The 20,370-nt window shown below is 41.6% G+C and overlaps 1 protein-coding gene across 11 annotated transcripts in view; it reads left to right on the forward strand.

Moving 5' to 3' along the window:
• Positions 1 to 20,370, forward strand: part of GHR (growth hormone receptor) — a 1,023,550-nt gene that overhangs the window by 940,819 nt on the left and 62,361 nt on the right. For all 11 annotated transcript variants that reach the window (XM_078675015.1, XM_078675021.1, XM_078675018.1 and 8 more), the window contains 2 exons: positions 8,218 to 8,396; positions 17,816 to 17,981. In XM_078675015.1, the coding sequence (XP_078531141.1) occupies positions 8,218 to 8,396; positions 17,816 to 17,981 (345 nt within the window). The remainder of the gene's footprint in view (positions 1 to 8,217; positions 8,397 to 17,815; positions 17,982 to 20,370) is intronic.

Below are 20,370 nucleotides of genomic sequence, written 5' to 3' on the forward strand. Positions count from 1 at the left end.
CTGACTATGGGGCCCAACCACCTCATCACCTGTTTGTACAAGGCCGTACGAGACTCTACAGCTACCTACCTTTTCCCCCATTGCCTTAAATGGGAGGGGGAATTTGGATGGGCTCTACATGAGGAGTGGGAGTGGGCGGTCGAATTTCTGAAGAATGACTCCTGAAATGTGTGCTTTAAAATAATATCATTTTTCATATTACACAGGGCATACCTTACACCAAAGCAATTTTCCAGACACACAGTTTGAATGCCCTCGCTGCCACACTGTGAATGCCACATTATGCACATGCTGTGGTGGTGCCCGCCCTTCAATCTTATTGGCGTGTCGTGCACAACACACTCTGGTAGATCACCGGGATTCCAGAAATCTCCTCCTGGCAGGCATGCCCCCTTGGAATCTTTAAGAGAAGGAAGCACCACAAAGTACAGATGCAGTTTGTCACCCTGACACTACTGTTAGTAAAACTCACCATCACACTATATTGACGCACGCCACTGCCCTACCAATAGAGGCCTGGAGGGGAGCCTTGCATTAGTGGGGAGCAGCAGGAGAAAATGCGCTTTCGGCGGCTTCATCACAGACCTTTCTTCTCACAATGGGCCGGTCTTCTCCTATGCTATTGGCAGTTGGGTGAGGGAGCCAGAACAACATCAATACCATGTGATCAAGACCACTTTGATCGGATTGGACATTCAGTAGGGAAGGGCAGCTAAGCCGTTGTGACCAACAGGCCAAAGTGACCCTTTCTTCGATCCAATAGGTTGGAGGAGTTGCTTCATCACTGATTAGTCATCCAACTGCAAAGGTACCTTTATTCTGGATCTGTGGGTGATGTTAGCCAAAGGGGCAATGGGGCAATGGGGCACCGGGAGGTACACTTTCAACCATGGCTACCACCAGCATTTCTTTGCCTCGTCTCAAACAGAACCTCCAAAATTGCCTGATCCTCAAACTAAATTTGTAAGCCCTTTTCTCCTCCCTAGGTCTCCCAATGCGTAACCTCAGAGGTGCTACAACGTCTGAAAAGATTTTAGTTAATAATGAAATGACAGAGTAACAACCACCTGCATGTTTATCTGGTATCATAGTTTCAAAAAAGCTCAGGATAGAACCTTCAAGATAATTCTAAAATAATATCTTTTGTCATAACAGGGATAACTGTAGGGTTGCTTCTCTTTCCATCAATATGTTCTCTTTGATGGTGTTTGCAATTAATTACATTTACATATAAGTAAAAAAATGTAAGTTTCTTTTTCCTAATACACGTATACAGGTAATAAAAAAATGACATAATTCATATACAACACAAAAATATTTGTTTGTGTTCTCATTTATCATTTCTTTCACACACTACAAAACTCTGGTGCCATGGTGTTCAAAATAGCAATTAATTGGGATGCGGCCCGAGTAATTACCAGTGACTGAGATTAATTCTCAATTTTTTTTAGAAAGTTGGCATTTTCTGGTCTCAACCATTTGGTGCCGCAGCCTGTATTCTGGGTCACATGACTAGGTGTAGCTGGCACTTGGCAGTGGCGGCTGCCTCATGGCTGGGGTGGTGGAGCAGGAGGGAATGGATAAAAAGAAATAAAGAAATAATCTTAGCCTTCGCCACCACCGCACGCCTCTCCTCCTTCCTCATCTCTCTGCAATGGCAGCACCGGAAGCACCCAGGCTCCCAGACACTCCCAACCAATCACAACGCTATTCATGCAGAGCCTTGATTGGTCTGAGTGGCACGTTTAGTGCAGGGTTTTAGGAACACATAGTAGACTTTTGAGACAGCATAGAATCTAAGGAAAAAGAATTGTTGACAGAAACATAATTATTTGCTTGTGAGATCAGATAATTTTAAATAGACCCTAGAAAGAGGTGAACAGTCTGTCTACTGCTAGACCACTGCTAAAGCAAGGACAGCTGATAATTTCAGGAGTTGAAAGTGCAAAGTAATGGCTGTTTGCATAAATAGATACATATTTAGAGTTTTAGGCTGCTCTTAAATAAGCTCTAACCTCATGATAAATCAGTGTGCGAATATATATAAGGTAAGTAAATCAACCCTAAACAATTTAATTCTGCAAATACTGGAGCCAATGTCGTCTGATGTTTACCCTTGAAGTTTGCCTCTCGGCATTCATTACCAAAGCAAAGTTGTGTCCATTAGCATGGCATTAGATGTGGTGAGGATAGTTCCCCCACAGTTAAAGTGCATTGCCTGCATTATTGTAACTGAAGGGAGGAAACCCACATTGACATGAGAAGGAAGAAACCGGGCTACTAAATTCCAAGTGGCTTTTTGTTTGACAAGCAGATTCAGTTTATTCTTCCTGAGCATTAGTATTTAATGGAGGGCAGGGGTGAGGAGTGGGACTGCTGTTTCTGTTTTTCAAGCAGAGGAGATTTCTAGGCCAGATCTGTCCCTTGTCTGCCCCTGACTGCTGCTTCAGGGAGATCTCACACTTCATTGTGCCACTGCTGTGGGTGCTCCAGCGTGGATGCAGCCCCAGGACTACCTACAGTGTGAAGCATCACTTTACACAAAGACTGTGTCTCCATGTCAACTTGAAAAAAATACTTAAAAGTATGTGTGCTTAATAAAATAAACAAGCATCTGCAATGCAATAGAACTTGCATCTGTTTTCAAAGCCAACACATAAATAAAAGGCATTGTCATTTACTATGCCAATAGCTCAATTTATGTGTTGGTTTTGAAAACAGATAAATAAAAGACATTATAATTTACAATGCCAATAACTTAAGCTCTCGCAAATGTGAGACCTATATATTGGGAATTCTCTTAAAGGCAAGTAGCATATAGGGGTTGAACTTGGCTCTTGGGCCAGGAGATTTGTGCTTCTGTGACTGCTGGAGATAAAGGAAGCAGAAGGTTTTACAAAAAATGGAAGTTTGACGAATGAAGGTGACAAACCAGACACAATTCTTAAGCAAAGATCAAAGGCTGTAAAATCAAGGACCGCAAGAGACAACAGTCCACAGGGCGAAAAAAGAGAAAACACTGCCAAAAGATGAGCGGTCGGATGGGCTGGGGCGGGGCAAACTGTGCACTAAAGGCGCCGCTGTGAAAGTGTGCTGACATACAGCACTGCAATCGCAACTCTGCAAAATGTGAATGAAACTGGTAGCTCACCTATAAATACAAAATAGACATATGTCTAGAACAGATTACACACGAATTGACGTTTTACCATGTGCTACTGTGAGTAGTACATATAGACACACAGATACAAACTATTCAAGTCTGGTCTCCGGGATGGTTAGAGCCCTTCCCCACCGCGAGCATAAATCCCCACAGCTGTTGGACTTCTGGTGTTAACGAGACAAGACAAATGGCTCCCCTCACCACCCCTTGGATTTCATAGTGAAAGAAGCAATATCCTCATGCCCTCAGGAGATGTTTTGCTGCTGCTTTATGCTTTTCAGATACAATGACATTTAACATTTGGCGATCTTGGACAGAAGGCTCTTACGCGACATGATGTGGCGACTAATCATGGCACCGCACGGACTGATAAAGGCCTGTCATTTAGAGGTACAGAGAGCATGAAGGGTTGGGAAAGGCAGCCTCGTACTGTGTGCATGGCGCAGCAGAAAATGAAAACGACAAGCCACCACCATTGATCAACGGCAGAGTCCCGCAAGTGGTGTGTGCGGCAGTGGCCGACGCCATTATGAACAATTAAAAATGAAACTGAAAGGTCGCACAGCGCTGAAAACAACAAGCAATGACGAGCGATAGCGTAAAGTCAAAATTAAAAAAAGATTGTTCTCATACACAACTGTACTTTACCGGTGCACCTCAGCCTGAAGTAAAGTGACGTATCGGCAAAGTCAACAAATTAGGAGGCAGCAAAGAAGGACAGTGGAATGAACCAATGATAAGTAGAAGGCAGGAAAAAAGTCGGATTATTGATTACAGCAGGTCTTGCAGACAGCACATGCATGCTGTAGCTCGACCTAAAAATACATCTAACTGCACAGAAAAAGTGGAATGAATTAGCTCTATTTAACTTTTGCTGTACATATCCTGCACATACCTATGTAATCTAATGATATAAATAACAAAGCCATTCAAGGCATTCTTGAATTCTTGTGGCACCAGAGGCTGCACTGGGTTAGAGTATGGAGCAGAAGGGTGTAGTGTCAGCACAGCCATATAACTGTGGGAGGTGCTGACAGCACTTACTTTATTCTTTTTTAAAACAAGAGAATCACACTGGGAGGCAAAGCCTTCTCCGCTATGACGCAGCTTTCTCACAGTACATTCCTAAGCACTACTTCATCACGTGTGGGACAGAATTTCGAACAAAGCTGACATGTCCCCAAGAGTAGCCACGGCACCTTTAACTGACTTGAACACCTGGTGATCGCACATGCTTTCCTAATACCCCTTTATGAAGAAAGACTAGGTCCCCCCACGCATCCTCAGACCGATGCCGGAAACAAGGGTGGTACGCCTGTCCCCTCTGTACAAACCCAGGCTATAAGCAAACAATGAGCTATCCTACACAAACAGTGCTTCTCTCTCTCTCTCTCTCTCTCTCTCTCTCTCTCTCTCTCTCTCTCTCTCTCTTTCTCTCTCTTTCTCTCTCTCCTTCTTTTGCTCCCCCCTCCATCTCCTCTCTCTCTCTTCCCATCCCTTGCCTCTCTCTCTCTATCTCTCTCTCCCATATACACTATTCAATTCCAAAAACACAAGTCTAAAAGAAACAGCAACTTCCATAATATCCAGAAGCTGGAAGTACACCTAATGGACGGGGAAAGAGGATAGGGACAACTAAAAGTCTCAGGCATATATATCCCTATTTCTAGCTTGGAAATACTACAGAATTGTATCCTATGTCCATTCATTGTCTTGGATCGGCAGGATTGCTCAGTGGGTCAATTCACATTCAGCAAAGATGTGTGAGTAACCTGCATGTCACTACACTTAAATCTGACTTAAAGGAGTTTAGGCAATGATAGCAGTGGAATTTTATAATTGGTTTCACTTTCTACGAAATCCGTTGATGTGTGATATGTTTGGGGTTCTGACTTCTATTTTTATAATCAGGGCCATTGGAATTATACGTTTCTGCGGCAGTTGCTTTTGCTTTATAATCATACACTAACCACACTTGCCACATAATCCACTTTCTTCTACATAAGCTGTGAACAAAAAAGGTTTCTAGTGCAAACAGGTCAAAAGCTAATTTATAAAGTCCCACCCGAGTTGCTGCGCCGAGGTAGAGCCTTTTAAAACGCAAACACTCAGTCATCTTCAGTTTCTAATTGCCCTGCTCATGTTACTCATGTTTTAAAGTGGTATTGATGAGGAAAAGCTTTCATCCAGACAACACTAACGCATGCTAAAGTGACAAAATAATTAAATAACACTGCTACAAAACATACTGTATTGTGCTACATAATTTAGTCATCTCTGCTGCATAATTACACTGTCCCTAGTTATACTTTACACTAGGTGTCTCCAACCTTGTCTGTAATGAGAGCTACTTTTGATCAGTGAAAATCATCGTGAGCTACTGAAGGCCAAGTTACTTGCGCATTGTTACAAGACACCCCTTTGCCCAGCTTCATTCACTTTAAACCTAATGTCCACGGAGCCCGATACTACGGTTTGAACAAAATACTGTGACAGGGGTACTATGATAGGGCTGCCATGTGCTTCAGTGAGTGCATGGTCTGTGAAGATGTATGAACATGTGTGTGAATTAATGGGATATAAGTGTATGGGTGCTTGAGAGCCTGTGCCATATGTACTTGTGGCACAGGACATACCTTTCGCCATATGCGTCACCATTACATGTGCAACACAAACATACATTTTTTTAAATGGGAGAAATGTAAAGTGCAGAGAAATGTTCTGCCAGAATGTTCATAATAAGGAAATACATTCTGCACTTTACATCTCTCCCATTTAAAAACAAATGTGTGCATTTTTCGGTTGCAAATATGGCACTGTGTCTACCAGCCAACGGGAGCAAGAAACCAGCTGTTTGTAAATGTGACACTTTGAAAAGGGATAACATTTAAATTAAGAGTTAACTTAATCATTAAGTTAACTCTTCATTTAAATGTTGTCTCATTTAAAAGCATCAGAAACATCATTTTGTTCTCATGCTCCACTATTGAAAAAAGAATGTTTTGTATTTAAGAGGTAAATACCTCAGTGCTTCAGTTCTTAACTTCTGTGAGCTACATGGGTCCTAAATCTGAGTGGAGCTGCTCATTATCCGGCTCTTCTATCTTCAGCATGAAACTAATTTTAAATTAAACATAGCCTTTCCTTAACGTTGAAAGGAAAAAGCAACACTTATTTATTGCAGTTCTCAGCTAAAAATGAACTCCAGGTCGGTTGGAGACACCTGCTTTACACTCTATCAATACTATAAACATATTTTTCTGAACACCATCCCCATCACTGAGAGTTGTCCTAAATTTAAGACCGGGCCTGCTTTTCCGTGAAAGCCTAATGCAGGGTTGCCTAGAAACATAGGTCTCACTTTTTTAGAGTGGCTCGAAGTGTAACACTTGACTCTATTGCAAACATAAAACTTGTACTGTACAGAGCTAATGGACACTTCCAGTATAACTGATGTATACAAAGTCTTACCTTTATCAAGGTCACTTACGGACCTGTGCCAAACACATGGGGTTTCAATTTGAAGGATTGGGTCTAGAATAAAAGCTGCGATCCTGTCCTTGTACTTGAAAAGGCAAACATTTTAAGAAGCACCTTCAGGTGTGTAAAAGCAGCAAAGAGGTTTAACTAAAAGTAGTATGTTAGGAATGTCTACAAATCTGGTTGGCTCAGGTAGTTGTTTGGCACTGCAAAACCAATTCTCAGAACAGGTAAGAACCATGCTGATCAAAACTGTTGTGCTCAAGACGTCACTAAGTTATTTATATTTTTATTTATATATATATATATATATATATATATATATGTGTGTGTGTGTGTGTGTGTGTGTGTGTATACAAAGGAAGGCATAGGTGTTCATTGACAGGTGAATGGGTAGCTTCTAACTCAAAAGGAAAACAGAGAGAAGGGTAGCATAGATAGTGAGGTCATACCTTCCCAGTCATTTCTTGATGCAATCGAGACAGTATCATAACTGAAAGGAGGACCCATAAAAGACCAACTGCAAGACTTCAAAGTTTATAGAGCTCCCTCCTAGTGCTATCAAATGTAATTAAGAATACAAGTTTTAAAGTCTGAAAGTAAAACTGGTGTCAAAGGCTCTTTTGTAATATTTGTTTAATATTGAACTATTTTTCAATTTCTGATTTCTGCTCAAGTCAACATGTTTCACAACGCTAACAGTACATTGTTGCTTCATCAGGACTCTACTCCAGTTGATTAGCAATAATATCCAATTTGAAGTAGGCTCAGTTTATGCCAAAGCTGTTTTCACTTTCTGATACTGTTGCTGCCGGTTATCATTCCGCATCACTGATTATAGAAATTCTGGGCTGAATTTGAAACTAACTGCCTAGAGTACTTATGATTACCACCTTTAAAGAAAAGATTTTTTGAATTCAATTTGCAAAAGATGAAACGAGCATAAACACTGTTTCAATTTAGCTAACTTGATAAGTTGAGCCTACCATAAATTGGATATTATTGCGTGTCTTCTGCAACTCGAAACAGTAGGGTCTGAATGCGCACACATGGCCTGTGTACAGTATGCGGGATGCTCTCTCTGCTCTGGTGAGGTTCTAGCAGGAGCAAACTTTATGCACATCCCACATGGTTCACCCCTGGCTTGGACTGTGCACACACTTCTGATTGAGTCCTCTGGCTAAGAACCAGTCCTGTACAATATTGCTCAAATTGCTCAGTTATAGCGTCCTATATCGTACAAGGGGACTTCTCATTTGAAAAATATAGCACCTTAATTATATTGGTGTCGTGCCGTGAATTCCACGGGTGTCTCATGATCTGTCACAAGATTGACATATAGTCTAATGTAGGAGCTTCTGGAACACGATAGTTTGAATACGAGTAAAAAAAGAAAACCCACCCAAGCCAATTCTAATACAATCCACTGAGTGTATGGCCATTTTGACAATTGTGGGCGTCTTGTGGCCTCGCCGTCGCGCCATACTGCAGTATTCAATAAACTCGCAAATGGTGATAAAAATTGGGATTCTTTTAGCTAAATCTATTTATTTGATTTACTTTTATGCAAACAGTTCAACCGGATCCACCCACCGGTCTTAACTGGACCTTGTTGAACATCAGTCAGACAGGACTCAATGCAGATATTCAAGTAAGATGGGAGCCGCCGCCTAATGCTGATGTTAAAAGTGGATGGGTCACATTCCTTTATGAGCTCCAATTCAAAGAAGTGAATGAAACGACGTGGATGCAGGTAAGACTGAAGATAGAAAGAAATGTAATTAAAAAAACTTAATTTTTCCAACACTGATAGTAAGACTAGCCATGATGTCTTACCGATTATCACACTTTATGTATTATATGTATACCTTATTTGTTTGTGGGGTGCTGTCACTAAAGCACATCATAGATCAAAATACATGGTTCAAAACAATTTGCAAAAAATAACAAATGACATTTAAATTAAAGGAGGCTTTAGGATGCATAGTCCTGTAGATGCGAGATCGCCAAAACCCTTTGCCTTCCCCTAGAGAGGGGGGGTTGACATCAAGGGTGAGGGGAAGCACGTGGGTAGGTAAGGGTGGGGGCTTAAGGGGTGAAGGGGTTCACCTAGGTGGGGAAAAAGGGAAAAAACTTCACAGCAGCAAGTAGCTTTTCAAATGTCAAGTAACAGAAAAAGATGAAACTTTGGTGTCTAAATGCGGAGGAGTGTTTGAAGCAGCATAAGTGTGTATGTTGTAGTCTAGTTTTTTTGGGGGTTGTAATGTTTGACATATGGTGGATCATTAAACCAGGATAATGTCATATAATGGATTAAAAATCTGTTAATTAAATGTGTCGGGTCTTAATAATTGGGCAAAGCGGCAGTAAGTAGCTGCGGAATTACGACATATACAGCCAGATTTACTCTGCATACAAGAGACCCATGTACCATGGGGTATGCGAGCTATAATGACAGATTTGGGATTTGTAATCATATCTGCCTCTGGACAATTAGGTATGTCTCTGGGTGTAGCCATTTTAGCTAGACGGGATTTGGTTGTTGCTGGACGGTCTCTGGCAGATAAATATGGTCGGTGGGCCATAGCTGAATGTAGGATTGAAGGGCATAAGATTACGCTCTGTACTGTATACGGGTCTAATATTGACAACCCTGTGATTTTGGCTGACTTAAATGTGGAATTAGCTACGTGGGAGCATCCATTGGTAATTTGTGGTGATATTAATATTAATTTAACCAATCAGGCTTTACAGGAGGGTCCTTTGAAATATCATGGACGAAAACCAAAAGTCTTCAAAGCACTATACAATTTAATTTGTGATCACGGTTTAGTTGATGTGTGGGGTAAATTAAAGGAACATGATATGGGTTTTACTTTTTATTCTCACCCACATAAAAAATTAGTCAGACTAGATTATTTTTTTGCACCTATTTCTTTGTCAAAGGATGCGTCTATTCAGCTATATCCTAGGATCTCATCGGATCATGCCCCTATTGTGCTTGATTTCGCTTTAACTAGGAGTAGGCCCTCATACAGGTCTTTTTCATTTGACCGGAAACTTTGCCTAAATGTGGAATTTAAGGAACACATGAGTCATTGGATTAAGGTTTTTTTTGTATAATAATCTGTCAGCATCTGTTACTATTATTTGGGATACTTTTAAGGCTGGGTTTCGGGGGGAAGTCCTTAGCTTTAGCTTATACCAACAGAGGAAACTTAAGTTGGACCTAGCCCATCATTATGAGGCTTTAAAAAAGGCAGAATGTGCTTTAACTGTAGGGATTGCTTTAGGTAAGAATGATGTCTCTGAATTAGTGAATAATGTGGCTAAATACCGGGCAAATGTTTTGGGGTTTTGGAACTGTGAGAATGCCAGAAGATACTTAGCTTACAAACAGCAAACCCATGAATTTGGGGAGGCTGTTGGAAGACGGCTGGCTTTGCAACTTCGTATGAAGGAATCTGCGTGAACTATACAGGCATTGGAGGATCAGAGGGGTGTACTGCACTCTGACTCCCAGCAAATACTCTCTATTTTTCATCAGTTTTACACTACTCTTTGCACTCAGCAGGTAGGATCGGCTGGCGGTCATAGTGTATTTTTACCTTAGCGAGTGGAACAACTAGATCCTCTCTTTGCGAAGCAACTTGATTCCCCGATCTCTATGACTGAGCCAGAAAGTGCAGTAAATAGCTTGGCCTTAGGAAAAGCGGCAGGACCGGACAGGATTCCTGCAGAGGATTATAGGTTGTTTTTTCATTTATTTAAACATGAGATGCTGAAGGGTTTCCAGATGGCACAACTAGGGCAACCCCCTAAATCTTGGTCGGAAGCTACAATCACTGTGTTTTGCAAGAAGGGTAAACCACCGGAGTTGGTGGCATCCTATCGCCCAATCTCCTTATTAAACTGTGATAATAAAATCTACTCTAAAACTTTGGCTAACCGACTATCTAAAGTTATTACGTCTTTGGTTTCTTTAAATCAACACGGATTTATTTCGCAAAGTGGAACTGTTTCACATATTAATAAAGTGGTTACACTATTCGATATTGCTAGTACAGAAAAGAGGGATTTAGCTTTGATTTTACTTGACTCGGAGAAAGCGTTCGATTGCGTAGAATGGGATTATATGTGGCAATTTATGGATCGAATTGGGTTTGGTAATAATTGTATTGTTGCGTTGCAAGCCTTGTATAATGACCCTATTGCTAAAATTTCTGCAAATGGAATTTTATCGGACGCGGTCTCTATAACTTGGGCCACCCGGCAAGGTTGCCCCTGTTCCCCTTTTTATTTGCTTTTTATATTAACCCCTTTTTAGAACAGCTATCTCACAATATTCATATTCCTCCATTTATATCTCATGATTATAATTTTTCCGTATTTGCTTATGCGGATGACATAGCTGTAACTACTGTGAACACTTCTCTTGCGATTAAGGAGATTGAGCGCTTAGCTACAGAATTTGGATTAATTTCTGGGTATAAGCTCAATGTGTCCAAAAGCAAATTTTGTGCTCTGATAGTATTGTTTTGAAAGATGTAGTAGTAAAAGAGGTGACATAATTGGGTATTCAAATTCGATCATCCATGTCTGAGCTGATGGATGTTAACTGGAATTTATTGATTCAGAAAGTTAAAGATTCTCTGGATAGGTGGGGGTGTTTGCATTTCACCTTGATAGGGCGTTGTAATATTATTAAATGAATATTCTACCTAGAGCTCTTTATCTATTCCGCTCATTACCTTTGAAAGTCACAAATACCAGGTTACAACACCTTCAATCGATTTGTGGTAAATTCATTTGGAGTCCTGGTAGGCCTAGACGCGAGATGCGTTTCATGACGTTACTGCTTGAGAGAGGTGGCTTAGCAGTACCGGATTTTGCTTGATACGTTTTCACTTGTTTTTTGTTAAAAATGCGGGTTTTAATTGCAGGGGAAGGAGCTCTGAATAGTGCTACGGCACCTACATTTTTTGAAATGCTTATGGGTCCAATTGTCAAACAATGCTTATTTACAGAGGTGGATGGAAGTTATTACAAACAAACTCGATTTAAAATTTTGAATAGTGCATTTAAAGTGTGGAAACAATTACGTATGTGGAATTCAATGGGGAAAATTTCATATTATACGCCTTTGAATGCAGCTAAGATTTTACCTTCTATATTTGGGGATAAAACCACTCAAGATTGGAGAAGGAAAGGCATTAAGAATTTAGGGGATCTCTATTCTTCGGATGGGGCATGTAAATCTTTTGATGAGTTAGTTTCACTATATGATTAGCCTAAAGTTCCGTTTTTTAAAATTTTTGCAGATATGGGATTTTTTATTTCGGACCAAGGTTAATATGGTACCCCATCCCATTATAGAGGTGGTTAGACGACAGCCAAAAATTGGGGTTTTGTATCAGTTACTCTTATCAGAAAGACCAGATGATCTGGACAAATATAATCTCAAGTGGTCCGAGAGCTGGGGGAATCTGATATTTCGGTTGCGAAACTTATTGCAATGTCTAGGGAAACGTTAATGTCAGCGAATTTGTAAGTTCAGTTTTTTAAGACTTTATTTGATTTATATTATACCCCTGCACGGATGGCTAAATGGGGGCTGGGTTTGAGGGAAAGTGTTTTCGATGTGGGGACTATAATGCTGACAGTGTACATAATTTTTTTTAGTTGTGACAAATTGTTTAGATTTGTTTCTGATATAGAAATAATTCTGTCTTTGGTAATGAATGTTCATTTGAAGATTACTGCCGCAATGATGTTATTAGGGAAATTGCCTGCTAGCAGTCTAGTGAACCTAACACATCGATATCGATTGTTGATTTTTTTTTTCTATGACTGTTGCTCGTCTCTGTATTGCTGGTGAATGGTTGCAGAAAGATCCTCCGCCATTTGAAATCTGGCATGCAAACATTTATAATTTATATAAGTTAGAATGGGCCCTATTTTCTGTTAAGGGGCGTAAAAAGCGTCAGATTGGTATAAGTATTTGGGGTGCCTTTCACCATTATTTTGAGGGATGAATGAGTGATTTATACTGATAAATTTAAGTTGTTTTTTTTCTCATTGATATTTAATGTATATTGTAATTTGATTTATGTAATTTTTGCTGCTGTGAAACTGAAAAAAATAAATAAAAAACATTTAAATTAAAGGTGACGATACAACCAATTCACACTCGGGGGAAATGTAAATAGTTAGAGAGAATGTGGTTTTTGGGGGTAGGAGGTGAGCAGAGTGATAGGTAGAGGAAGGAAAAATCTAAGCAAGTAAGTAAGCTGTGAGGCTGTTTTCCAAAGGGAGAGTAAAGGTCCTATCGGGACAACATGATTTTAAGACTAAGGATGTAAAATGTAGTACTTGCTCTTATTTTCCTATTTGCATAGTTGAAACCCATGAAACATGAAACTCGAAAGAGAGAAGAAGTCGGCCGCCAGCACTTATTTTTGCGGGCCTGCACTTATTTTTCTGTATTAGATATTTACTAAGAAGAAGAGACAAACAAAACGGAAAGACAGGGGAAGAGATAAACGGAGAACCATGACAAAGACGGAAAGCAGGAACCAGCTAGGGTAAAGGGGCAGCGGTGTGGCAGTGGTTTAAGGAGGCCTGATATGGGTTCAATACTTCGCAGTCTGACATTTAATTGCACCTGCCACGGTGTGTTAGGCTCCGGCACTCTTTCTTATACAAATTAAGCAGTGGATGCCTTCAGGCTGGAGAAAGTAAAATATATTAGAACTGCACTGCAAAGGATAGAGCAACATTCATGAGTGTATGGGAAAAAGACATTTAACAAACAGTATCATAAAAAGTCGAGTACGGGAGCTGAACAAAAAGATCTAAATCTGTAAATGACTAAAGGTTGTACAACACACCAGTTTATGGCCGGTATAGGAGAACTGCAATGAAAACAGTATCATAACTGTAATTCATAAAAGACTAGCTTTCAATTCTTTACAATGCTCTCTTTCACTGGAAAGTAGTGTTTGCAGTTTCCCGGAAAACTCCACATACTATACATATAACCTGAGATTTGTGGCATTGTGGAAACTAACAGAAGCATTTAATCAAGGACAAAGCCATTGTGAATACAAAATGTCTGCCATGTGGGCATATGTTGAGCCAAGTATTCGGAGGTTGTCTATGACCGAGGCCAATAAACATCTCCTTTGACTACACTATGGTAATAAAGCTGGTGGTCGACCCATTTTTGGAAATACCAAAACACGCCCCTTCGTAATACCAATTCCCAATCCCAATTTGCGATTCAGCAATACATTACCGAATCACAAATTGGACCTTTGTACATTGAAAAAGGCCTTTTTGCAGTCACAAACAGCCCGAATCTGCGAATTGGGCCGTTTGTGAACGAAAAAAACCTTTCTACATCTAGCCCTAGGTTCTTTTCATAAAGAGGTCCGCTCCAGAGACTTCGACTTCTGTGGACAAGATACATCTTAGAGTGTGGTGGCAGCTGATGGTAGCATTGGACTGGTCTGAAGCATTGGATGTTGCTGAAGAAGGAAGGGGCAAATGAGCCCTTCAGCGACATAGTTGTCCTAGAACACCTAAAGTACTTGAGAATTTTGGTGCTAACAGGCTCTTGAACAACAGAACTCACATATTCTTGAGAGAACGCCTGTAGGTACTTTTTGCAAATTGAGTTTGGACCACCCGCTAATGGTGTGCTAGTTTTCCTTCTGAAGACCCTCATCTGGCCCTCTGGGCACTTAAGAATGTGCATGGAACACAAAAGATAAAGAGCCAACCTTCATGACCTGCAAGAAAACCTTTTTTGCCTACCAGGAGAAAAGAAGAAGGCGTTGGATCTACTGCTAACTTGATCCCTTTGACAAGAGGGTTCCTCCATAATTGGGTGAAGTGGTTTCCTGACTTTTCCCAGTGGGTTATTTGATCTGGTCTTTGTTGGAAAAACTCATCTGTGTCATGGGGAGCAGCGAAGGTCCTCAATGTAGTAGGTGATGTCTGCATACAATTGCTAATAAGCAAGTTCTGAAGACCAGTACAGTTGGGTGTGAATCTTTTATGAAGATAAGAGAAGTCACACTGTTGACCTAGGAGATGCTGGGAAAGAGAGCAGAATATGTGTTTGTGGGTTGCTGCCCAGCACTTTTGCGAAGCGAGCTGAGCACTCTGAATCTCACAAGAACTGTCTCAAGATTGATATAACTAGGAAAACTGTTTTGATCATCTCTAATGTCCCAGCAGAAGAGCAGCGTGCATCAAAGCAAGGCCAGGCAACTGTCTAGTCCCCAGCCCTTTGGGCATGGGTGAAGCATTCGTAGAAATGCCTTCATTCCCTTCAATAAACAGTACCAGTGTTCTGCCCAACGATGGTGATTTTGAATAAGGGAACTATTTATTTTATTGATTCATTTCCCACTGTCCCTTTGTGCTCATATTGTCATCAATTCTATTATTTCTTTAACTTTTGATCCCATCCCTTGATCCTTTTCTATTTCTGACGTATTTTGCTTCCTAAAGTTTTGGCCTACCAAACAAATGAAAAATACAGACAAGTATAACCTCAGTTTTCCTTGAACCACAACATACTTACATTCAGCCCGACAAATTCAATGCAGAAGCTACGTTGGGTGTGCTGGTCCAGATGAATCAATGCTCTGACATCTTGCTTGGGTGAGGAAAGAGTAATTTCTGCCAGAATAGCTAATACTGCATTTCAAACCTGGAGCCATGCCATAGCCAACTGTCTAGATGCCAGGCTCAGATTAAAGTTGGCATCTTTATACAATGAGGAATTGCTGGCAATTAGCTGACTGCACAAATCTAACATCAGTGAGTGTTCAGTAATAGGGTTATAGACTTGGCTTGAGCAGCTAGGACAGGGCATCAGCCAGTTCACCGAAGCACTTTCAGCCATACTTTTTGCAACAGATTAGAAAACATCATTGAATTTGCTATTAAAAGCACGTTTTAATCAAATGTGGTGTAATACAAATATGTCTAGTATAGATGTCAACTGTGGTTCCTAGTTAAAAGCAGGATTTCAGAATTGTCTTGTTGTCCCAAATGAAACACAATATCACATTTTATAAAATTGTAATTGCAACACAAATATAAAGGAAGTTGGTATCACTTTGAAGGCATATATAGGAAGTGTGCTTTTGTAATTTATTTATTTTCCTTTCTCTGTATATCTCCTCTTTATGTAGTGTTCATATTGTTTTGTTTCTTATATATATAGAATTTCAGACTTAAATATGTAGATCAATATATAGAAAATATGTATGACTAGATATAGGTCATATTTTGATGTGCTGCAATATGCAGGTTCTTTCATTGTTCTTCTGCTTATTGGACAAACCAGATGCAAGTTTATTGTAATTTGCGCCTTCATATTTTTGTATATGCTTTCACGCAATATGATTTATTTTGAATCTTAAAATTTTTTTATTAAAAAGTAATAAACAAAATCGCACATATATCTAACAACAGAGTGGACTTTTGTTGCAAGGGTAAATAAGTCTGAGAAAGAAGCATGTTGCATAAAATGGGCCTCCCATGTAAATATATTTGTCAATTTTTATTTCCCTAGTTAAATCTAAATAGGGAAATATTCCTTACACCTTTTTAGCACCATCTGCTGAAAACACAGTTGCTGCAAAGGTTGTAGAAAATCCGCTCAAGGAGGACTAAAAAACACTTATGTAGAACCTCAGCTTTCGCTGGACTGCCGTAAGGATATCGCCACAAATGAGGCCGGTGCGTCATAGGTAGTGCGATATGTGGTCATGGAGGTCTCCAAATAATATTACTAACCAACGTAGGTAGTGGTATTGCAAGGCCAGTGAAGTAGCACTTTACAATAGAAATTCACCAACGTTGCCAAAAGCAATCGCGCTGCAGGGATGCCAGCCATTTGTAGTTCAATGCTGCGTCCTGTCCCATTTAATGTAAAGATGTGTTGAAATCACCATAGAAGCATCCATTGTCTGTTTTGAAGTTGAGCATTTAAGTGTGATGAAAAAAATAGGAAAACCGGTCTTCAATATCTTGATTTAGTCATTTTTATGGTCTGACTTGGCAGCATAGCTGTCACCAGGCAATTATGTGATCATCACTGGAGAGGAGCTATGGCTCCACCCACATGTTGGGAGCCAGGAGTACATGTTTTGATTGGGCTGAGGGGAATGCTTCCACAAAAAAGTCCTTAACCTCCACACAGCTGTGATCATTTTGTTTACATATCCAGCTGCCTGAGCTTGAACTTTCAGGGGCATACACATGAGTCTATAATTCTATTGAAGTCTCTTAGAGAACTAGATAATTTATGGTGTCCTTCTCTGGCAGCAGCACAGATGAGAGGAGAGCAATAATTAACATACATGGACGTTTAGTCTGGCTTGGCAGTGCACCTGTCTCCTGGCCTTTTAACGTGCACCAATAGAATGTTATAGTTCTTTGCTGTTTCATAAATACATATCAGTTCCCTTGCTATTTACTTGTAATGCTTACATTACCATCCAACATTCCTTTAAAGCCAGACCTACTGGCATTGTCAGTGCTTGTTATGTTTTTATGCTACATCGCAGCAGATATTTAATGAGGAATTGGTTGTATTGTTAATTAGAATTATGGTTGATCAACAATTGAAAAAATAAGTGGGAAAATTGGTGTGTGCTGGAGGAGAAAGTGGTGTATGAAAGTAGGGGTTGCCGTAAAAAGTGGAATAAAATATGGGGAACATGGAATAGCTATAGGGGTGACATATGTGCTCCTCCTGTGATGACCCAACATGGGCTATGGAGCCATGAACGCTTCGACTCAACTGCAGCACTGTGAGTTTTTGTGGTACGGGTGGGGAGAATGGGAGCATTTCTTGACATTTGGAACCCTAAACAGGTTGAAACATGTCTTCATGCTGCAAAATGTACTGCTTCTTGCTATTGCTGCATTGCTTGTTTTTAGCATAAACCAGATTTATAAAAAAATAGAAAAAATAAACATAACAGCTAGGAGTGCTTCAAAATAGGAGAAATAGTAAATCACTTAATTCTGCAAAAAAGCACATTCTATTATGTTGGTATATAAGTTCTAAATTTGCATTTTATCCTAATTGTTTAATCCTACAGATTAAAAAAAAATCATTTTTCTGTAAAACTTTTACCTTTGCAGCTAGAGCCTGTTCGTTCAACATCTCGTCCAGTGTATTCCTTGAATCCAGAAAAAGATTATGAAATCCAAGTTAGATGCCGGCCACTTTCTTTTGGCTCCTACGGAGAATTCAGCGAAATTCTTTATGTCCCGCTGTCCCTGGTTTCTGTAGTTCGCCCTCATGAAGGTAAGGATTTACTTATCATTTCTTGCTTTGTACTCTAGACGTTGTAGGAACAGAACCCAGTACCTCAATAATCAGGAATATACCCCAATATTAAGAAATGTACACTAATAATTGTGACACCCCAAAATTCAACAAGCATTTGCAATGCAATAGGTCTCGCATTAGGAAAGTGTGAGCTATTGGTATTGTAAATGACAATTTTTTTAAATATGTGTTGGCTTTGAAAATATCTAAATTAATAGCATCATTATTCACAAAGCCAATACCTTACACTTTCCTAATGCGAGTCCTATTGGCTATGGCAATGCTTGTTGGTAGCAAGCAAGGACAGTGCTGTTGTGGAGCTGAGTGATGATGTGGTTGGGCTGAGTGATGTGGTGGTGTAGTAGAGTGATGTGGTGGTGTAGTAGAGTGATGTGGTGGTGTATTAGAGTGATGTGGTGGTGTATTAGAGTGATGTGGTGGTGTATTAGAGTGATGTGGTGGTGTATTAGAGTGATGTGGTGGTGTCCCAGAGTGATGTGGTGGTGTCCCTGAGTGATGTGGTGGTGTCCCTGAGTGATATGATGGTGTCCCTGAGTGGTGTGGTGGTGTCCCTGAGTGATGTGGTGGTGTCCCCGAGTGATGTGGTGGTGTCCCCGAGTGATGTGGTGGTGTCCCCGAGTGATGTGGTGGTGTCTCCCAGTGATGTGGTGGTGTTCCTGAGTGATGTGGTGGTGTTCGTTGAGTCATGTGGTGGTGTCCCTGAGTGATGTGGTAGTGTCCCTGAGTGATGTGGTGGTGTTCCTGAGTGATGTGGTGGTGTCCCCAAGTGATGTGGTGGTGTCCCTGAGTGATGTGGTGGTGTCCCTGAGTGATGTGGTGGTGCCCCTGAGTGATGTGGTGGTGCCCCTGAGTGATGTGGTGGTGTCCCTGAGTGATGTGGCGGTGTCCCTGAGTGATGTGGGGGTGCCCCTGAGTGATGTGGGGGTGCCCCTGAGTGATGTGGTGGTGCCCCTGAGTGATGTGGTGGTGCCCCTGAGTGATGTGGTGGTGCCCCTGAGTGATGTGGTGGTGCCCCCGAGTGATGTGGTTGTGTCCCCGAGTGATGTGGTGGTGTCCCCGAGTGATGTGGTGGTGTCCCCGAGTGATGTGGTGGTGTCCCTGAGTGATGTGGTGATGTTCGTGAGTTATGTAGTGGTGTCGCCGAGTGATGTAGTGGTGTCCCCGAGTGATGTGGTGGTGTCCATGAGTGATGTGGTGGTGTCCCCGAGTGATGCGGTGGTGTCCCCGAGTGATGCGGTGGTGTCCCCGAGGGATGCGGTGGTGTCCCTGAGTGATGTGGTGGTGTCCCTGAGTGATGTGGTGGTGTTCCTGAGTGATGTGGTGGTGTCCCTGAGTGATGTGGTGGTACCCCTGAGTGGTGCCCCTGAGTGATGTGGTGGTGCCCCTGAGTGATGTGGTGGTGTCCCTGAGTGATGTGGTGGTGTCCCTGAGTGATGTGGTGGTGTTCCTGAGTGTTGTGGTAGTGTCCCTGAGTGATGTGGTGGTGCCCCCGAGTGATGTGGTGGTGTTCCCGAGTGGTGTGGTGGCTCCCTGAGTGGTGTGGTGGTGTCCCCGAGTGATGTGGTGGTGTCCCCGAGTGATGTGGTGGTGTCCCCGAGTAATGTGGTGGTGTCTCCGAGTGATGTGGTGGTGTTCCTGAGTGATGTGGTGGTGTTCGTTGAGTCATGTGGTGGTGTCCCTGAGTGATGTGGTAGTGTCCCTGAGTGATGTGGTGGTGTTCCTGAGTTATGTGGTGGTGTCCCCGAGTGATGTGGTGGTGTCCCCGAGTGATGTGGTGGTGTCCCTGAGTGAGGTGGTGGTGCCCCTGAGTGATGTGGTAGTGTCCCTGAGTGATGTGGTGGTGCCCCTGAGTGATGTGGTGGTGCCCCTGAGTGATGTGGTGGTGTTCCCGAGTGGTGTGGTGGTGTCCCTGAGTGATGTGGTGGTGCCCCTGAGTGATGTGGTGGGGTCCCTGAGTGATGTGGTGGTGCCCCTGAGTGATGTGGTGGTGTTCCTGAGTGAAGTAGTGGTGTCCCCGAGTGATGTAGTGGTGTCCCTGAGTGATGTGGTGGTGTCCCTGAGTGATGTGGTCGTGTACCAGAGTGAAGTATCCTCTTAATAGACCTGTAAACAAAACCCTTGTTATGTATATAATATTGATTAACAAAGCATGGGATGTGTTACGACGAGAGACGAGTATGCACAGATTAATACTGCAATTATTTTCTTAGCCAAGAATGGAAATATGTCTGCGAGATGAAGAGAGGGTGGTAAATTGGATGAGGAAGATGAATGAATAGGAGACAGGAACAGTAAGAGCGGGAGAGGCGAGGGAGAGAGGAAAGAGGAGGTGGGGCCCGAGATC

The sequence above is a fragment of the Lissotriton helveticus genome, chromosome 2_1 (assembly GCF_964261635.1).
Source record: "Lissotriton helveticus chromosome 2_1, aLisHel1.1, whole genome shotgun sequence".
In the NCBI taxonomy this organism is placed as follows: domain Eukaryota; kingdom Metazoa; phylum Chordata; class Amphibia; order Caudata; family Salamandridae; genus Lissotriton; species Lissotriton helveticus.